General features: G+C 27.7%; 1 protein-coding gene and 1 non-coding gene across 2 annotated transcripts; one reads left to right on the forward strand and one right to left on the reverse strand.

Moving 5' to 3' along the window:
- The first annotated feature begins 11,383 nt into the window (after positions 1-11,383).
- LOC112746374 (small nucleolar RNA snoR109) lies at positions 11,384-11,484 on the forward strand. Its single transcript, XR_003174263.1, has one exon. It is a non-coding gene; the product is annotated as a small nucleolar RNA snoR109 (small nucleolar RNA).
- Positions 11,485-12,331: 847 nt separating this feature from the next.
- LOC112741274 (uncharacterized) lies at positions 12,332-13,707 on the reverse strand. Its single transcript, XM_025790176.2, has 2 exons — positions 13,189-13,707; positions 12,332-12,899 (listed from the first exon to the last, which is right to left on the reverse strand). Exons 1-2 carry the CDS (start codon positions 13,586-13,588, stop codon positions 12,379-12,381), a joined length of 921 nt encoding a protein of 306 aa, XP_025645961.1. The 5' UTR covers positions 13,589-13,707; the 3' UTR covers positions 12,332-12,378.
- Between the last annotated feature and the right edge of the window lie 1,174 nt (positions 13,708-14,881).

The following is a 14,881-nucleotide window of genomic DNA, read 5'->3' on the forward strand; positions in this document are numbered from 1 at the left end:
GAGTTTCTTTCTTTCTTGCCCCCTTTTTTTAAGGTAAATGCTACCCAATCCCTCTAAAATAACATGTAAGTTATCTTTTATTATGTGTTACATTGTAATTGGTCCTTATCTTAACCATAGTTAGGTTATTTTATAATTTATTATTTGAGATTTATCAAAGCTCCACTCCATTAATTGAAGCACATTCCACTCCTTCCAAGCACCGTCGCGTTCGTGACAAGAAGCACCAACGTCAACGCCATCTACTGCCCTCCCACACAACCTCTCTTTTTTTAGTGCATCATCCCTTAGTCACGTCGTTGAATTCCGTCACCAATAACTTCGTCGTCCTTCCCAGTATAGCCAAGGTCTCTTTTTGCCATGGATCACTGCTTATCCATATAATTAATGGTTAATTTTTGTTATTAAATTTTTTTATTAAAAAAACATATCTTTATTTAATTACGTGATGGAACATATATTTATATATAAAATATAATATAATAAAATAAATCTATTCAAAGTATTTAAAAGTATAATTAAAATCATGAACATACAAATATAATAATAAAATTTGTACTCCAAACAAATAAATATATTTTTTTATCATACATATATTATTTAAAAAATAAATATATTATTAAAATTAATAACAGAAATTTAAAATGATAAAATTCAACTTTCTTATCGTATTTTTTATAGTATTTTTATTTTTTTAATTTTTAATTTATTAGTACTTTATTATTTAATTAATAATTAAACAAATTATTTTTATGAAAAATTATTTTTTGTATTATATTAGAGAAGAGACCAATATAGCAGTTTAAAAAATAAATTGTATAAATATTTAAGAGATATATATGAAATACATACCTAAAATAAATAAAACAGACAAAATAGGAGTACTCTTGAAAAATAGAGAATTATTTTTATCTATTTTATTTATTTTAGGCATGTATTTCATATTTATCTCTTAAATATCTATCTATATAATTTACCTTTATTTTAAAAATTTTAATATTATCTTTTTTTATTTAAAAATCATTTTTACATTATTTTTTAAACTGTTATATTTATCTCTTCTTTAAGATAATACAAAAAATATTTTTTCATGAAGATAATTTATTTAATCATTAATTAAATAATAAAGTATGAATAAATTAAAAATTAAAAGAATAAAAATACTATAAAAAATAATTGTAAAAAAGTTAGATTTTATTATTTTAAATTTATTTATTAATTTTAACAATTTATTTTTTTAAAAATAATTTATGTACGATAAAAAATATATTTTTTCTAATTTTAATTATACTTTTAAGTACTCTAAATAGAGTTATTATATTATATTTTACATATGAATATATGTTCTATCGTATAATTAAATAAAGATTTGTTTTAATAAAAAAATTTAATAACCAAACTAAACATTACTTAGTATGTATTTCATATTTATCTCTTAAATATTTATACAATTTATTTTTCAAACTGTTATATTAATCTCTTCTCTAATATAATACAAGAAATAATTTTTCATAAAAATAATTTGTTTAATTATTAATTAAATAATAAAGTACTAATAAATTAAAAATTAAAAAAATAAAAATACTATAAAAAATACGATAAAAAAGTTAAATTTTATCATTTTAAATTTCTGTTATTAATTTTAATAATATATTTATTTTTTAAATAATATATGTATGATAAAAAAATATACTTATTTGTTTGGAGTACAAATTTTATTATTATATTTGTATGTTCATGATTTTAATTATACTTTTAAATACTTTGAATAGATTTATTTTATTATATTATACTTTACATATATAAATATATGTTCCATCACGTAATTAAATAAATATATGTTTTTTTAATAAAAAAATTTAATAACAAAATTAACCATTAATTATGTAGGTAAGAAGTGATCTATGGCAAGAAGAGGCGCTGGCTATACTGGGAAGAAATGTTGTGTGGGAGGGCAGTAGATGGCGATGACGTTGGCGTTTCTTGTCCCAACTATGGTTAAGATAAGGATCAATTACAATATAATACATAATGAAAAGTAACTTACATGTTATTTTAGAAGGGATTGAGTAGTATTCACCTTTTTTTAATATACCTATAGTTATTTTTGTGTAAAAATTAATAATTTAAAATTGGTAAATAATATAATAAATTTAACTAAATTATTGTATAAAAACAATATAAAGACAAATAGACAATTGCACTACGTAACTTAGTCGCACAAAAAAAAGAACTGCACATAACTTTGAACTTTCTATATTTTCTTTTTGTTGCGCCGCTGGCTACACTTTTTTGTTTTCAATATTAGAATAGTAATCGTGTTTTTTTTGAAATGTGGACGGTTAGAGTGTTATTTTCAAATGTAGAATTATTTAATTAAAGAAATAGAAATTGGACTATTCGATTTATTAGAAGTACAAAAATTAGACCGTCTGATTTGTGTAGGTACATAAATCGGACCGTTCGATATGTGTTAAAAAAATTAAAAAATTTGAGATGTAGTAATTGGACGGTCCAATTTGTATACCTCCTACAGATTTAAAAAATACTAAAAATTATCATATTAAGATATATCACTCATATTACTTTTATATCTAAATTTTTTAGTTCGCTGGCTATTGGGTAGCATTTAGTGGAGAGACAGAGACGGAAAGACTGAGACTGAGAGACAGAGACTAAGAGACAGGAATTGAAATAAATCTCAGTATTCTGTTTGGTGTAAAATGGGAGAAAAGAATTGAAACAATAATGAAATTCTAATTTAATTTGCACAAAGGGTAAACTTAGAATTAATTAATTGAAATGAAAGTATTTTAGGTATAAAATGTTATTAAAGTTTCAGTCTCCATTTCTAAAAATTTCAGTCCCTATGTCCCTACTTTTTGTAGGTACTAAAATACTGAAATTTTAGAGACAGAGAGAGACAGAAATTTTAGTAATAATCTCTGAACTAACAAACACGATACTGAATCTCAGTCTCTCAGTCTTTATTTCAATACCTCAAAACAAGCGCTACCTTGTAGACAAGAATTCATTCCTACGACGTATTTTCAACATTTTGAGTTAATTATTTCATTGTATTAAGGAGAATATTAGTATTAACTTCTAATGTTAAAATAGTAATATTTTTAAAATTTTGAAATATGAATTAATATCCAATTGTTAATCATTTCAAATTTTTTTATTTTACCTGTATGCAAAATTAACTCTGCATGGTAATAAGCTTTACCTCTGCACGACAATAAGCTGTTTGCTTTTTGGTAATAAAATTTTTGAATAAATTTGACATTAATCATATCAACAAAGTGGACCCACTAAAAGCATTTAAACGGCAAAAAAAACTCAAATACACCTCTTTTTGAAATATTTTTCAATTTTTTACCACTTGTAACTCTCTTCGACACTTTGTTACATAAGTGATAGATTATTTTAACCATAATTATCAGGTCAAACTGTGAATAAAATTGATGGGACTGCTGAGTCATTAAGTTATTTTTACGTCTTCAATTGAATGAAACGAATCTTCTCACTTAAAAAAAAAAGGAAAAATTGACTTTGATAAGTTTAAAATTTTCACTATTAAATCAAATCCATGAAAAAAGATTATACTTAGTATAGTGAAATAAAATTTTATTTTGATTGATAAAATTTAGTTATACCAATAGTTAGAAAATAAAAATATTATATATGCACAAATTAATCACTGGTAGTGGTATTTGTGTATACTTAAAACATATCATTTTAATTTGTTTTAACTAAATAATTAGCTACCCGAGTAATTAAACTTGTAATAGGTGAATAATAAAAAAGAAAAACATATAGGAACCAACTCATATCCAAGGTATCCAACTAACTTTAAACAACTCTAATTAATAATTATTAATTTAACATTAAAAAATCTGAATAATCAGCATTTATTAACATTTAAAAATATAAAGATTAGTTAACAAATTCCTCTAATGCACGTACCGTATGGTGCATCTAAGTATCTTTTAAATATGATTTTTTATTCAATTTTTAAAAAAAAATTTCTTGAATTTTTGACCAACTAATACGTAAAGATGAGTATTTAAATTAATTAAATAATAATAAATTTTTAAAAAAATTAAAAATTAAAAGATAATTAGCATTTTTATTATTTAACTGATTTTATTTAGTGATGAATGATGAGAGATTGAAGTTGTGCTTCTTAATTGGTAATCAACATTGTGGGCTGCAAATTTTGATTTTTTTAATTTAATTTATTTTTATGAAAATATTATTTACAACAATTTAAAAAAAAAGAAATTATACTAATAATTATACCAAAAATTATAAAAATTGATATTATTTGAATATTATGCAAAGATCCTACTAAGGAAGGGTAACTGTATTTTTAATTAATCTATAATATTTTTTTTATTTGAATATAATAATAATAATAATAATTATTATTAAAAATTATTGAATCAACTATCTTTAAAAGTTCATGTAAAAAGTTAAAATTTAAAATTCTATTAATTTGTTTGTCTAGTTTAAAATTTAAAATTCTATTCATTTATTCTGTATTTGTGTATTATATAATTAGTTATTTTTCTTTATTTTCAATTGAATAGAAATATATAAATTCTTTCTATGTACTTTTTGATGTACTCTCTAAATTTTATTAAAAATAAAAATGAATAATAATTATCACGTGTCATTCTACTACATTTGTACACGTGAGAGTGACATTGTATATACGTACACGGTTGGTATCATATTAACCATTACAACCGTCAAATAAAAAAAATTAACCTTGTTAACTGAGTTATTGGACATTATAAATAAACTTCAGTAGCTTAAAAAAAAAATAGCACTATTTAATCTACTCCTATCTTCTATTTCTTTTCTCCGTATTAGTTATAATGATGAGTTCTAAATTTCCAAAAACTACAATGATCATAAGTTCATAACAAATCATCATCTTCAAAGAAAAATCACGGTGACTCCTCTATTAGTGGAAATGATAATATGCCGAGCCTTGAAATTTACTTCTAAAGCATGTGATAAAACGGGTAAAGTACTATTTGAATCAGCCACCTTGAGAAGTTTATAAAAAATAGGTTTAAAATTTAAAATTTTGTAAGTTTGTTTGTTTAGTTTAAAATTTAAAATTCTGTCAATTTATTTTGTATTTGTGTATTTATATAATTAGTTATTTTTTTTCAATTGAAGAAAAATATACAAGTTATCTTTACGTACTCTCTTGCATACTCTCTCAATTTTATTAAAAATAATAATAAATAATAATTTTTTGTATTAAATTTTAATTTATCACCTGTCATTCTACTACATTTGTTCATGTCACAGTGACATTGTATATACATGAAAGATTATTATAATATTAATAATTATAACCGTAAAAAAAATTTATCTTATTAACTAAGCTATTAAACATTATAAGTAGATTTCAGTAGTTTAAGAAAAAATTCGCATCATCTTATCTACTCCTATCTTCTACTTCTTTTCTTCATACTAGTTATAACAATGAGTTCTAAAAGTTCAAAGAACAACCATGATGATAATAAATCATCATCTTCAAAGAAAAAAACAATGGTGACTCCTCTAGTGAAAATAATAAAATAATATGCCAAAGCCTTAAAATTTGCTTCCAAAGCATGTGATAAAACGGGCAAAGAACCATTTGGTGTTAAGAGTACATGTGTTGAAAAAAAAAAAAATCCATACTAAAGAAAGAAGAGAAGATAGCCAGTAAAAAAATTAAAGGAAATTGCTTTGATAACAATTACTTGAATAGGAGTTATATATGAAAAATAATATTAAAAATAAAAATATATTATATTAAATAATCTAATTATTTGTCCTAATCGGATCTAAAAAAAATTGTTCTATCAATCATCATTCATGCATTTTAATTATATTAATTAATTAGTTAATTAATTAATGACTCACTTTAGCTATAGAAGCAGTAGAAGAAACCATGCATTTTAATTATATTAATTAATTAGTTAATTAATGACCTACTTCAACTATAGAAGCAATAGAAGAAACAAGAGATTAGGTATGCATGTCCATGTCCACATTATTAGCTTATTCTAACAATGTTTGTTAATTGGTGGTCAACATTGACCACTGCAAATTTTGATCTTTTTAATTTGACAATTTTTTTATTTAGTTTATTGTTACAAAAATATTATTTACACCAACTTAAAACAAAAAAAAAAAAAGAAGAAACTATACCTAACAACTATACCAAAAATTAGGAAAATTGATATTATTCGAATATTAAGTAAAGATCTTACTAAGAAAGGGTAATGTATTTTTAATTAATCTATAATAATTTTTTTATTTGAATTAATAATAATAATAATTATTATTATTAAAAATTATTGAATCAACTATCTCTAGAAATTCATAAAAAAAGGTTAAAATTTAAAATTTTGTTAGTTTGTTTGTATAGTTTAAAATTTAAAATTTTGTTAATTTATTTTATATTTGTATATATATATATATAGTTGTTTTTTTTATTTTTAATTAAATAAAAATATACAAATTTTTTTTTATATACTCTCTCGTATACTTTCTCAATTTTATTAAAATAAAAATAAATAATAACTTTTTGTATTAAATTTTAATTCATCAAATGTCATTCCACTACATGTGACAGTGACATTGTATATACGTGAATGGTTTATTATCATATTAACAATTATAACGTTCAAACAAAAAAATTACCTTAATAACTAAGCTATTGGGCATTATAAATAGACTTCAGTAGTTTAAGAAAAAACTTGCACCATCTGATCTACTCCTATCTTCTACTTATCTAGTTATAATAATGAATTCTAAAAGTTCAAAAAACATAATTACGATAATAAATCATCATCTTCAAAGAAAAATAACAGTAACTCCCCTAGTGGGAACAACAAAACAATATGCCAAGCCTTGAAATTTCCTTCTAAAGCATGTGACAAAATGGGTAAAGTACTATTTGAATTAATTACTTTCGGACGTTTATGAAAAAGTTTAAAATTTAAAATTTTATTAATTTATTTTATATATGTGTATATATATAATTAATTATTTTTTTTCTATTTTTAATTAAATCGAAATATACAAATTTTTCTTACGTACTCTCATGTACTCTTTCAATTTTATTAAAAATAAAAATAAATAATAACTATTTGTATTGAATTTTAATTCATCACGTGTTATCCCACTACATTTATGCATGTCTCAGTGACATTAGTTATTATCATATTAACAATTTTAACCGTCAAACAAAAAAATTTACCTTATTAACTAAATGATTGGAAATTATAAATAGATTTCATTAGTATAAGAAAAAATTCGCCCCATCTAATATATTCCTATCTTCTACTTCTTTTCTTTATACTAGTTATAATAATGAATTCTAAAAGTTCAAAAAATAACAATGATAGTAATAAATCATCTTCACAAAAAAAAACCAATAGTAATTCCTCCAGTGGCAATAATAAAACAATATGCAAGTCTTGAAATTGCTTATGAAGCATGTAAAGTGACCGGCAAAGTGCCACGTGGTGCTAAGGCAATATGTGATTGTAATAATTAAGATTGGTAGATGGATATTAGTTTAATTAGTTTAAGTTTGTACATAGTTCATAGAATTCCATGCATCTTTAGTTTCTTTAAGCTATGTAAGCATTATCATGTACATAGTTAATATATAGATGAATAAATTCCATCTTTAGTTTAGTTTATATTCTTTAATTAGTTTCATATAAGCATTAATTATCATGTACAAACTTAATATATGAATATATAATTTCATCTTTAGTATTACTACTCCTCTTCTCCTCTACACATCCTCTCTTTCTCTCTAATACATTCAAGTCTCACAGGACATGCATGCATGCCTGTCTCTATTAAATATTAAATATTAAATATTAAATATAACAATTTTATTTTTATAACTGATAGAATATTTATAAATGAGTTAAGCTTGAAAAAGTAATTTGAATAATCCATAAAAAAATATATGTGATTGATTTTAATACTTGTTTGGATATTATTAAATTAATTTTTTATTTTTTAGTGTGTTTGATAAATTTTTAATAATAAAAATAAAAACACTAAAAAAATCAAAAAATATTTTTTATATAATAAATTTATAAAAAAATATTTTTATCTTATTTTATTCAAACATAATTAATAAATAAAAAAAATTTATATACAATATTTAAATATAAAATTATTTTTATTTTATAAATTTTTAAAAAAAAATATTTAAAAAAAATATTTTTTAAAAAATAACATCCAAACAAGTCGTTATATGACTGACTTACTCAAAGATGATTCGAATTTGTCTGACTTACTATTGTAGTACTTAATTTGTCGATCAAGAGTCGACGACTAATTTCTATTTTTGTCTAAATTTAGTTTTTCATAAGTAGAAGTTTGACTATGAAACCTCTCCATATATGTCGTACATATGTATTTAAATATTTATTAATCAATTAATTATCGTAAGTCGGAAAAAATACTATAACTTAGACCTTTTTATTTTATAACCCTCAAAAAAAATTTTTTTTTTTTTTTGGTTTCCCACGGTCTCCCTTAACCCGGCAGGTCAAGGACTAATCCGTCGCAGTACTGAGCGACACTTGCTTAAGCGGACTAGTGAGCTAACCACTAGACCAACCCAACTTGGTTAACCCTCAAAAAATTTTAAAACTAGTGATTGATACACTAGCCTAAAACTTGTTTTTGGTCATGGGCCTAAACCTTTTTTTATTTCAGGCCTAAACTGGTTTTATTTGGTTGGGTAGTAAGAAGCTGGGCTGAAATTGGTTTACCCCAATCAGGTCCAACTTAAAATTAGCTGAATCTTACATGGGCCGAACTTGTTGGTTTTGAGAGCTTTAGTAATTAAAATCCACCGCCCATCAGATTTGGTATGGACGGTGGAGATTAGGGGTGTTCAAATCCAAACCGATCCAAATTAAACCGCTCATCCAATCCAATCCAAACCGAAAATCGATTAAAATCGCACTAATTCGGATTTGATTGGATTCTATTTTTTGCAAACCGCTGGATTGGATCGAATTTCGGATCTACTTTTCATAACCGATCCAATCCAATCCAAACCGCACAATGTGCTATAATATTATTATTTTATTATTATATTTACAATTATACTTATAACATGTTCAATTTGTTATACATTTTTCTATTATTCATGTATTATTATTATTATTTAATAAATATTTTATGTTCAAAATGTTATTTATTTATTTATTTTAACTAACCTATAATTTTATTTCTATTATTATGTTATCGTTAACTTTTTAAGATATTGTTAAGACTTGTTATATGTATTTAATTTTTTTATTTAAAACACCGCAAATCCAAACCGATCCAAACCGCTTGTAATCGGATCGGATCAGATCGGATTTCCAAAAAAATTTCATCCGATCCAAACCACACCGCACATAAATTAAGCGTTCGGATTGGATGACATTTTTTCTTAAAACGGAACCAAACCGCACCGCGAACACCCCTAGTGGAGATATTTCCTTTGCGCACAGCTGTATAAATAGGTAATGTAGTCACCCTCATTAGAGTAAAGGACAAATAGGTTCCTGACCTTTTTTTTCGCAGATATTTTCGTCCCCAAGGATTGAAAAATATATTCATGTCTCTGACCCTTCCAAAACGCGGACAAATTTACTCTTCCGTTGAAGTCTCCCAGTTGGACCCGACGAAAAACGCTGACGTGGTTTCCGTGGCGCTGATCTGGCCGTTACGGGATGACACGTGGACGGTATCTTTTGAAAAAAGGATGTATTAGTCCCCACCACCAAAATGACGTCGTTTCTCCCCCACCCCTCCAAACACACTTTAATCCCTTTTGCATTTTCAACCAATATTCTAGATTCAAGCCAAATCATATTTAGATTTTTAAGCAATCAACAATACTTTACCAAATACAAAAGCAGCAAATTCAGCACTTCCAGCGATTCCAGAATCATCAGCAATGCATCCAAAATACACTAACAAAGAATCAACATAATAACAAATCGCAGCAACATCAGCAAAATTTCAAGAAAAAAGAGAGACATGAGTCTAAGCAAATTCAGATTCAACAAGCAATTCAGCGACATATTCTCTAACAACAAAGCATAAATTCAATTTCACAGGCTCAATTCACAATTCAACCAGTCCAGATTATGCAATTTATGAAGAACATGTAAGAACTCCTCATAATTCTGAAAAAATTGTTACACTCTCAAATAGAATTAGCAACTTATTAGAAATTGCATATGAAGGAAATGGCTCTAGTCGAGGAGGAAGTTGCCATCCAGGGTGTCGGAGCAGTAGCGAAGAGGTTGAATCTCCCACCGACAGCAAGCGGGGCTAGCGAAGTTGCAGTTCTACATCGAGGCAGTGGTGCCGAGGTTGGCGCCGTCGCAAAGGAGGAAGGAGAGGACACCGTGCATGATAGAGGTGGGTGGATCCTGAGCGGCGAGGACGACGTCGCGAGTGATTCCACGGGTGTGCTTCGCGGCAGCGCTGTCGCGACGCGAGGAGCACCGAACGGTCATGTGGAGGCAGTGCGTTCCAACGACGATCCTTGCAGAGGTTGGTTCTGTCGTGCTTCATCGATTGTGGCCAAGCCACCACTTCTGACGGCAGCGGTCTTCCTCTGGGAGCACGAGAATGAGACTAGAACAGAACAGTAGGATACGGTGGTTATGGAGGGTGTGCATGGGGAGGGGAATAGAGTGTGTTAGGGTAAGCGAGGGAGTGGAGAGGGAAGGGGATGGGGCAAGGAAAGGAGGGGCAGCGTAGGTGGTGGTGGAAGAGAGAGTTACGGGGCAAGAGGTGGCTGATTAGAGCTCATAAATGTGAAAGATTGGGATTCTGGGTGAAACGACGTCATTTTGGGTGAGAGGACTAATATGTCCTATTTTAAAAAGTTACACATTTTGGTGTGAGAAGACTAATATGTCATGTTTTAAGAAGTTACATGCCAGTGTGCTCCCGTAACGGCCAGGTCAGCGTTACGGGAGCCACGTCAGCGTTTTCTGTTGAATTCAACGGAGTCACTTCAACGGAAGTGTAAATTTATCTGCGTTTTGAAAGGGTCAGGAACATAAATATATTTTTCAATCTTTGGGGACTAAAATGTCCGCAAATAAAAAGACCAGGACCTATTTGTCTTTTACTTCCCTCATTATTCCCAAATACTTTAGCGTTAGAGTTTCTCAATGTTACGTATGCATGTTTTTGCTATTGCTCGCATCCAAAATCTATTCTAACTTCTCATTTCTAACATTATGATTGTTGAGTTAATCAAATTTCAATTTCGTTTTGAAGGCTACATGTACCAAGGGAAGGGTAAAAGGTTTCAATACCCTTAATCAAGAAATTCGGTTAGGGAAGCTAACTGGCTGGTTGTTGTTAGATCTAATATTTGGGTCTCCGTCGACACATCTGCTTACCGAGCTTCCCACATTCTGTTTGTGTTGCATTTGAAATTCTAGGTTTTTTAAACCCCTTTTTGATTTGTGATAAATGAGAAGGGGAGAAGAAGGAGATAGCTTTGGATTTTGGCTTTATTTTCTTGAAGACCCTTCTCTTACATTGAACACACTTTTGTTTTCTCGAAAGGGTCACTTTCCAGGCAATCTGCTTCGAATTTTCCAGCTGGTTGCGTCTAATGGTGCCTACATATGCTTCTGTGTTCTTTCATTTCTGTTCCCAGGATATTGAAATATTGAAAGCATCTCGAGTCTCAAGAAAGTTGCATTGTTTAAAAAGTTTACCTGTTATATTTGAATTTTTATTATTTTATTTTATGTATGGAGTTCAAATTTATTGCAGTTACACTTGTATAGTTGGAGACTCTGTTTCTTTTGAAAACTTTAATTTCTCTAAAGTGGAGATGAAGAAAGATTGTATTTATTTTCATGATTCGTTTGTTAGTTGTTACCTTAAAAAAAAATTCACTTTTATGGACCACTTAATTCATCAACTATGCTAACTGGATTTTTGACACTACATAATACAGATCCTCTCCCTTTCACTTTTATGGACCACTTAATTCATAAAATATGCTAAATGGATTTTTGACACTACATAATACAGATCCTCTCCCTTTCCTAAGAATCCAGTTCTATACTATATAATGATATTGAATTTCAGAATAAAAATTATCTAAAGGAAACTAAATGCTATCGTATTCCTTGTTAGTTGGCAAAAATATGTAAGATCAATGCATAAGAAGTTTGTTATGGACTTTTTATGCCCTGGCCTAAAGTATTTTTTTTTTAAAAAAAAACAATGGATATCAACTCTGGTTACCTAAAATAAGTACATTAAAAAAATTCATAGAAGCTGATTTATTTATGATTACATCCCAAGGGCATCGGAATTAAGTGCAGCTGTCAAATGGCTGATTCTGAATCCAGTTTTATTGACATAATAATCTACCTTACAATTTTGTGCTTTCACGGGCCTTGCTTCAAATCTAATGGGTCTTAAAGGAGTTACAAGAGACTCTGAAGACAAATTTGATGATGCATTTCTAGTTGAAACAGCATTTGTTGTTCTCTTGTAAGAGCTGAACCACTTGGCTTGCATGTACACATTTCTTCTCCATGGAGGAATATGCAGGTCCCTTGTTTTCATGGATCCCTTTATGGCACTGCACATAAGCTTCACAACTTGCTTCAGTTCTTCCACTTTGCCAACAAATATACGTGGGAAAACTTGTAGCAAGGATGAATATTGAATGGTTGGGCGAGCGATTTCGAACTCAGATGCAAGGAAGACTTCAACTATGTATCGCTCTCCTGAGAAATTGACATCAATATACTCATAGTCACCAGACTTTAATCTTCCAGTTTTCTCCCACCGGGATTTGCAAAGCCCTGTTGCAATGATTGTAGAAAAAGGTTCATCAAAAATTCAAAACTAGTCCCATAACATAGTGCAACTATTGTTTCAACTTTCAATAACCATAAATTAGTAAATGCTATTTGGAAAATAAAGATTAATTCACACCAAAAAAGTACTCATCGTCGTTGATAGTTAAGATTGACATGTTTAATTAAATTATTAATTATTATCTAACCTTTTAACTATTAACTTCACAATTATGTGTAAGTTTTAATAAGCAGTGATGAATTCCTAAAATAATTCACATAAGGAAGTACTGACCAGCATCCAAACCATTTTTCCTCAAGCAAGACATCAATTTGCGTTTGAAATCCGTGGAAGAAGTGACCCCAACAACTGCACAAGCAATCTCAGCCTCTCTTCTAATCATGTCCCTTTCATAATCGCCACAAGCAAGAAGAGCTTGCAACATATCCCTTTTTTCACAATAGGAGAGCTGCGATGATGTTTGAACCTTCTCTTCTTCATCACCCATTTCGCCATGATCCTTCTCTTCACCATTCCTCTCCAAGAAGGACTTCACCATATCAGACAAATCAATGGGACTCACCTGAGAGTGCTCACTCCCGCTGCTCTCGCAGAGCTCCATGCGCGCCGCCACGTCAGCGTCAAAGGCCGCAGCCACTCTCTCAAACCTCGCCGGAATCGGAATCCTAGCCATATCCAACCTAGAGAAAACAATGAACACTAAATCTTAATTGTGGTGCATATAAAATTGATTTTGGAATGGCGAAATGGTGTGTAAAAGTTACTGCTTGAAAGGATAAAGAAGGAAAAGATGGAAAAAATGGCGTGATATCATATGATAAAAGGGAAAATTTGCACGAGTTTCTTTCTTGCTTGCCCCCTTTTTTTTAATTTACGTATAGTTATTTTGTAAAATTAATAATCAAGAATAATTAAATAATTAAATAAATTTAACTAAATTATTATCTAATAATTTGACAGGTAGACATGTAATTTTTTATATTTTCTTTTTGTTGGCCCGCTGGCTATTGTACAAAAGAATTCATTCCTATTACGTCTTTTTAACATTTTGAGTTAAGAAAAGTATAGGAAAAATAGTGTGAATAATGAATATGTCGCATATTCAATTTAATAGGTATGCATACGATTATATTGATTATTTTTAATTGGATGGTTATTTTTTTTATTTGATTTACTCATATACCGTTAATAATGGCCAGATGTTTAGTTCACTAGATATTAATATTTAGGAAGTAATTTAGGATAGAGTGTTTTTTTACTTTATTGAATAAATTCTAGATTTCATTATTCACATTATTTAAAAAAGTCATTGTCTACCTAGTAAAAATATTTGAATTAATTATTTCATTGTATTAAGAAGAATATTAATATTAACTTCTAATGTTAAAATAGTAGTGTTTTTAAAATTGTGAAATATGAAATAATATCCAATTGTTAATCATTTCAAATTTTTTATTTTACCTGTATGCAAAATTAACTCTGCATAGTAATAAGCTGTTGATAAATTTTGTGGTGTTTTTGTTGGGATGTCTAAATTGTCTAATTTATTTTTTAAAATAAAAAATTAAATTATTTAAATTTTATTTTATTTATTCACCTAAGCTGTTTACCTCAACATGACAATAAGCTGTTTGCTTTTTGGTAATAAAATTTTTAATAAATTTGACATTAATCATATCAACAAAGTGGATCCACTAAAAGCATTTAAACGACAAAAAAAAACTCGAATACACTTCTTCTTGAAATATTTTTCAATTTTTTACCACTTATAACTCTCTTTGACAATTTGTTACATAAGTAATAACTAATAGATTATTTTAACCATAATTATCAGATCAAACTGTGAATAAAATTGATGGGAATGCTGAGTCATTAAGTTATTTTTACGTCTTCAATTGAATGGAAACAAATCTTCTCACTTAAAAAAAAAAAAAAAAGAAGGAAAATTGACTTTGATAAGTTTAAA

The sequence above is a fragment of the Arachis hypogaea genome, chromosome 14 (genome assembly GCF_003086295.3).
Source record: "Arachis hypogaea cultivar Tifrunner chromosome 14, arahy.Tifrunner.gnm2.J5K5, whole genome shotgun sequence".
Lineage (NCBI taxonomy): Eukaryota > Viridiplantae > Streptophyta > Magnoliopsida > Fabales > Fabaceae > Arachis > Arachis hypogaea.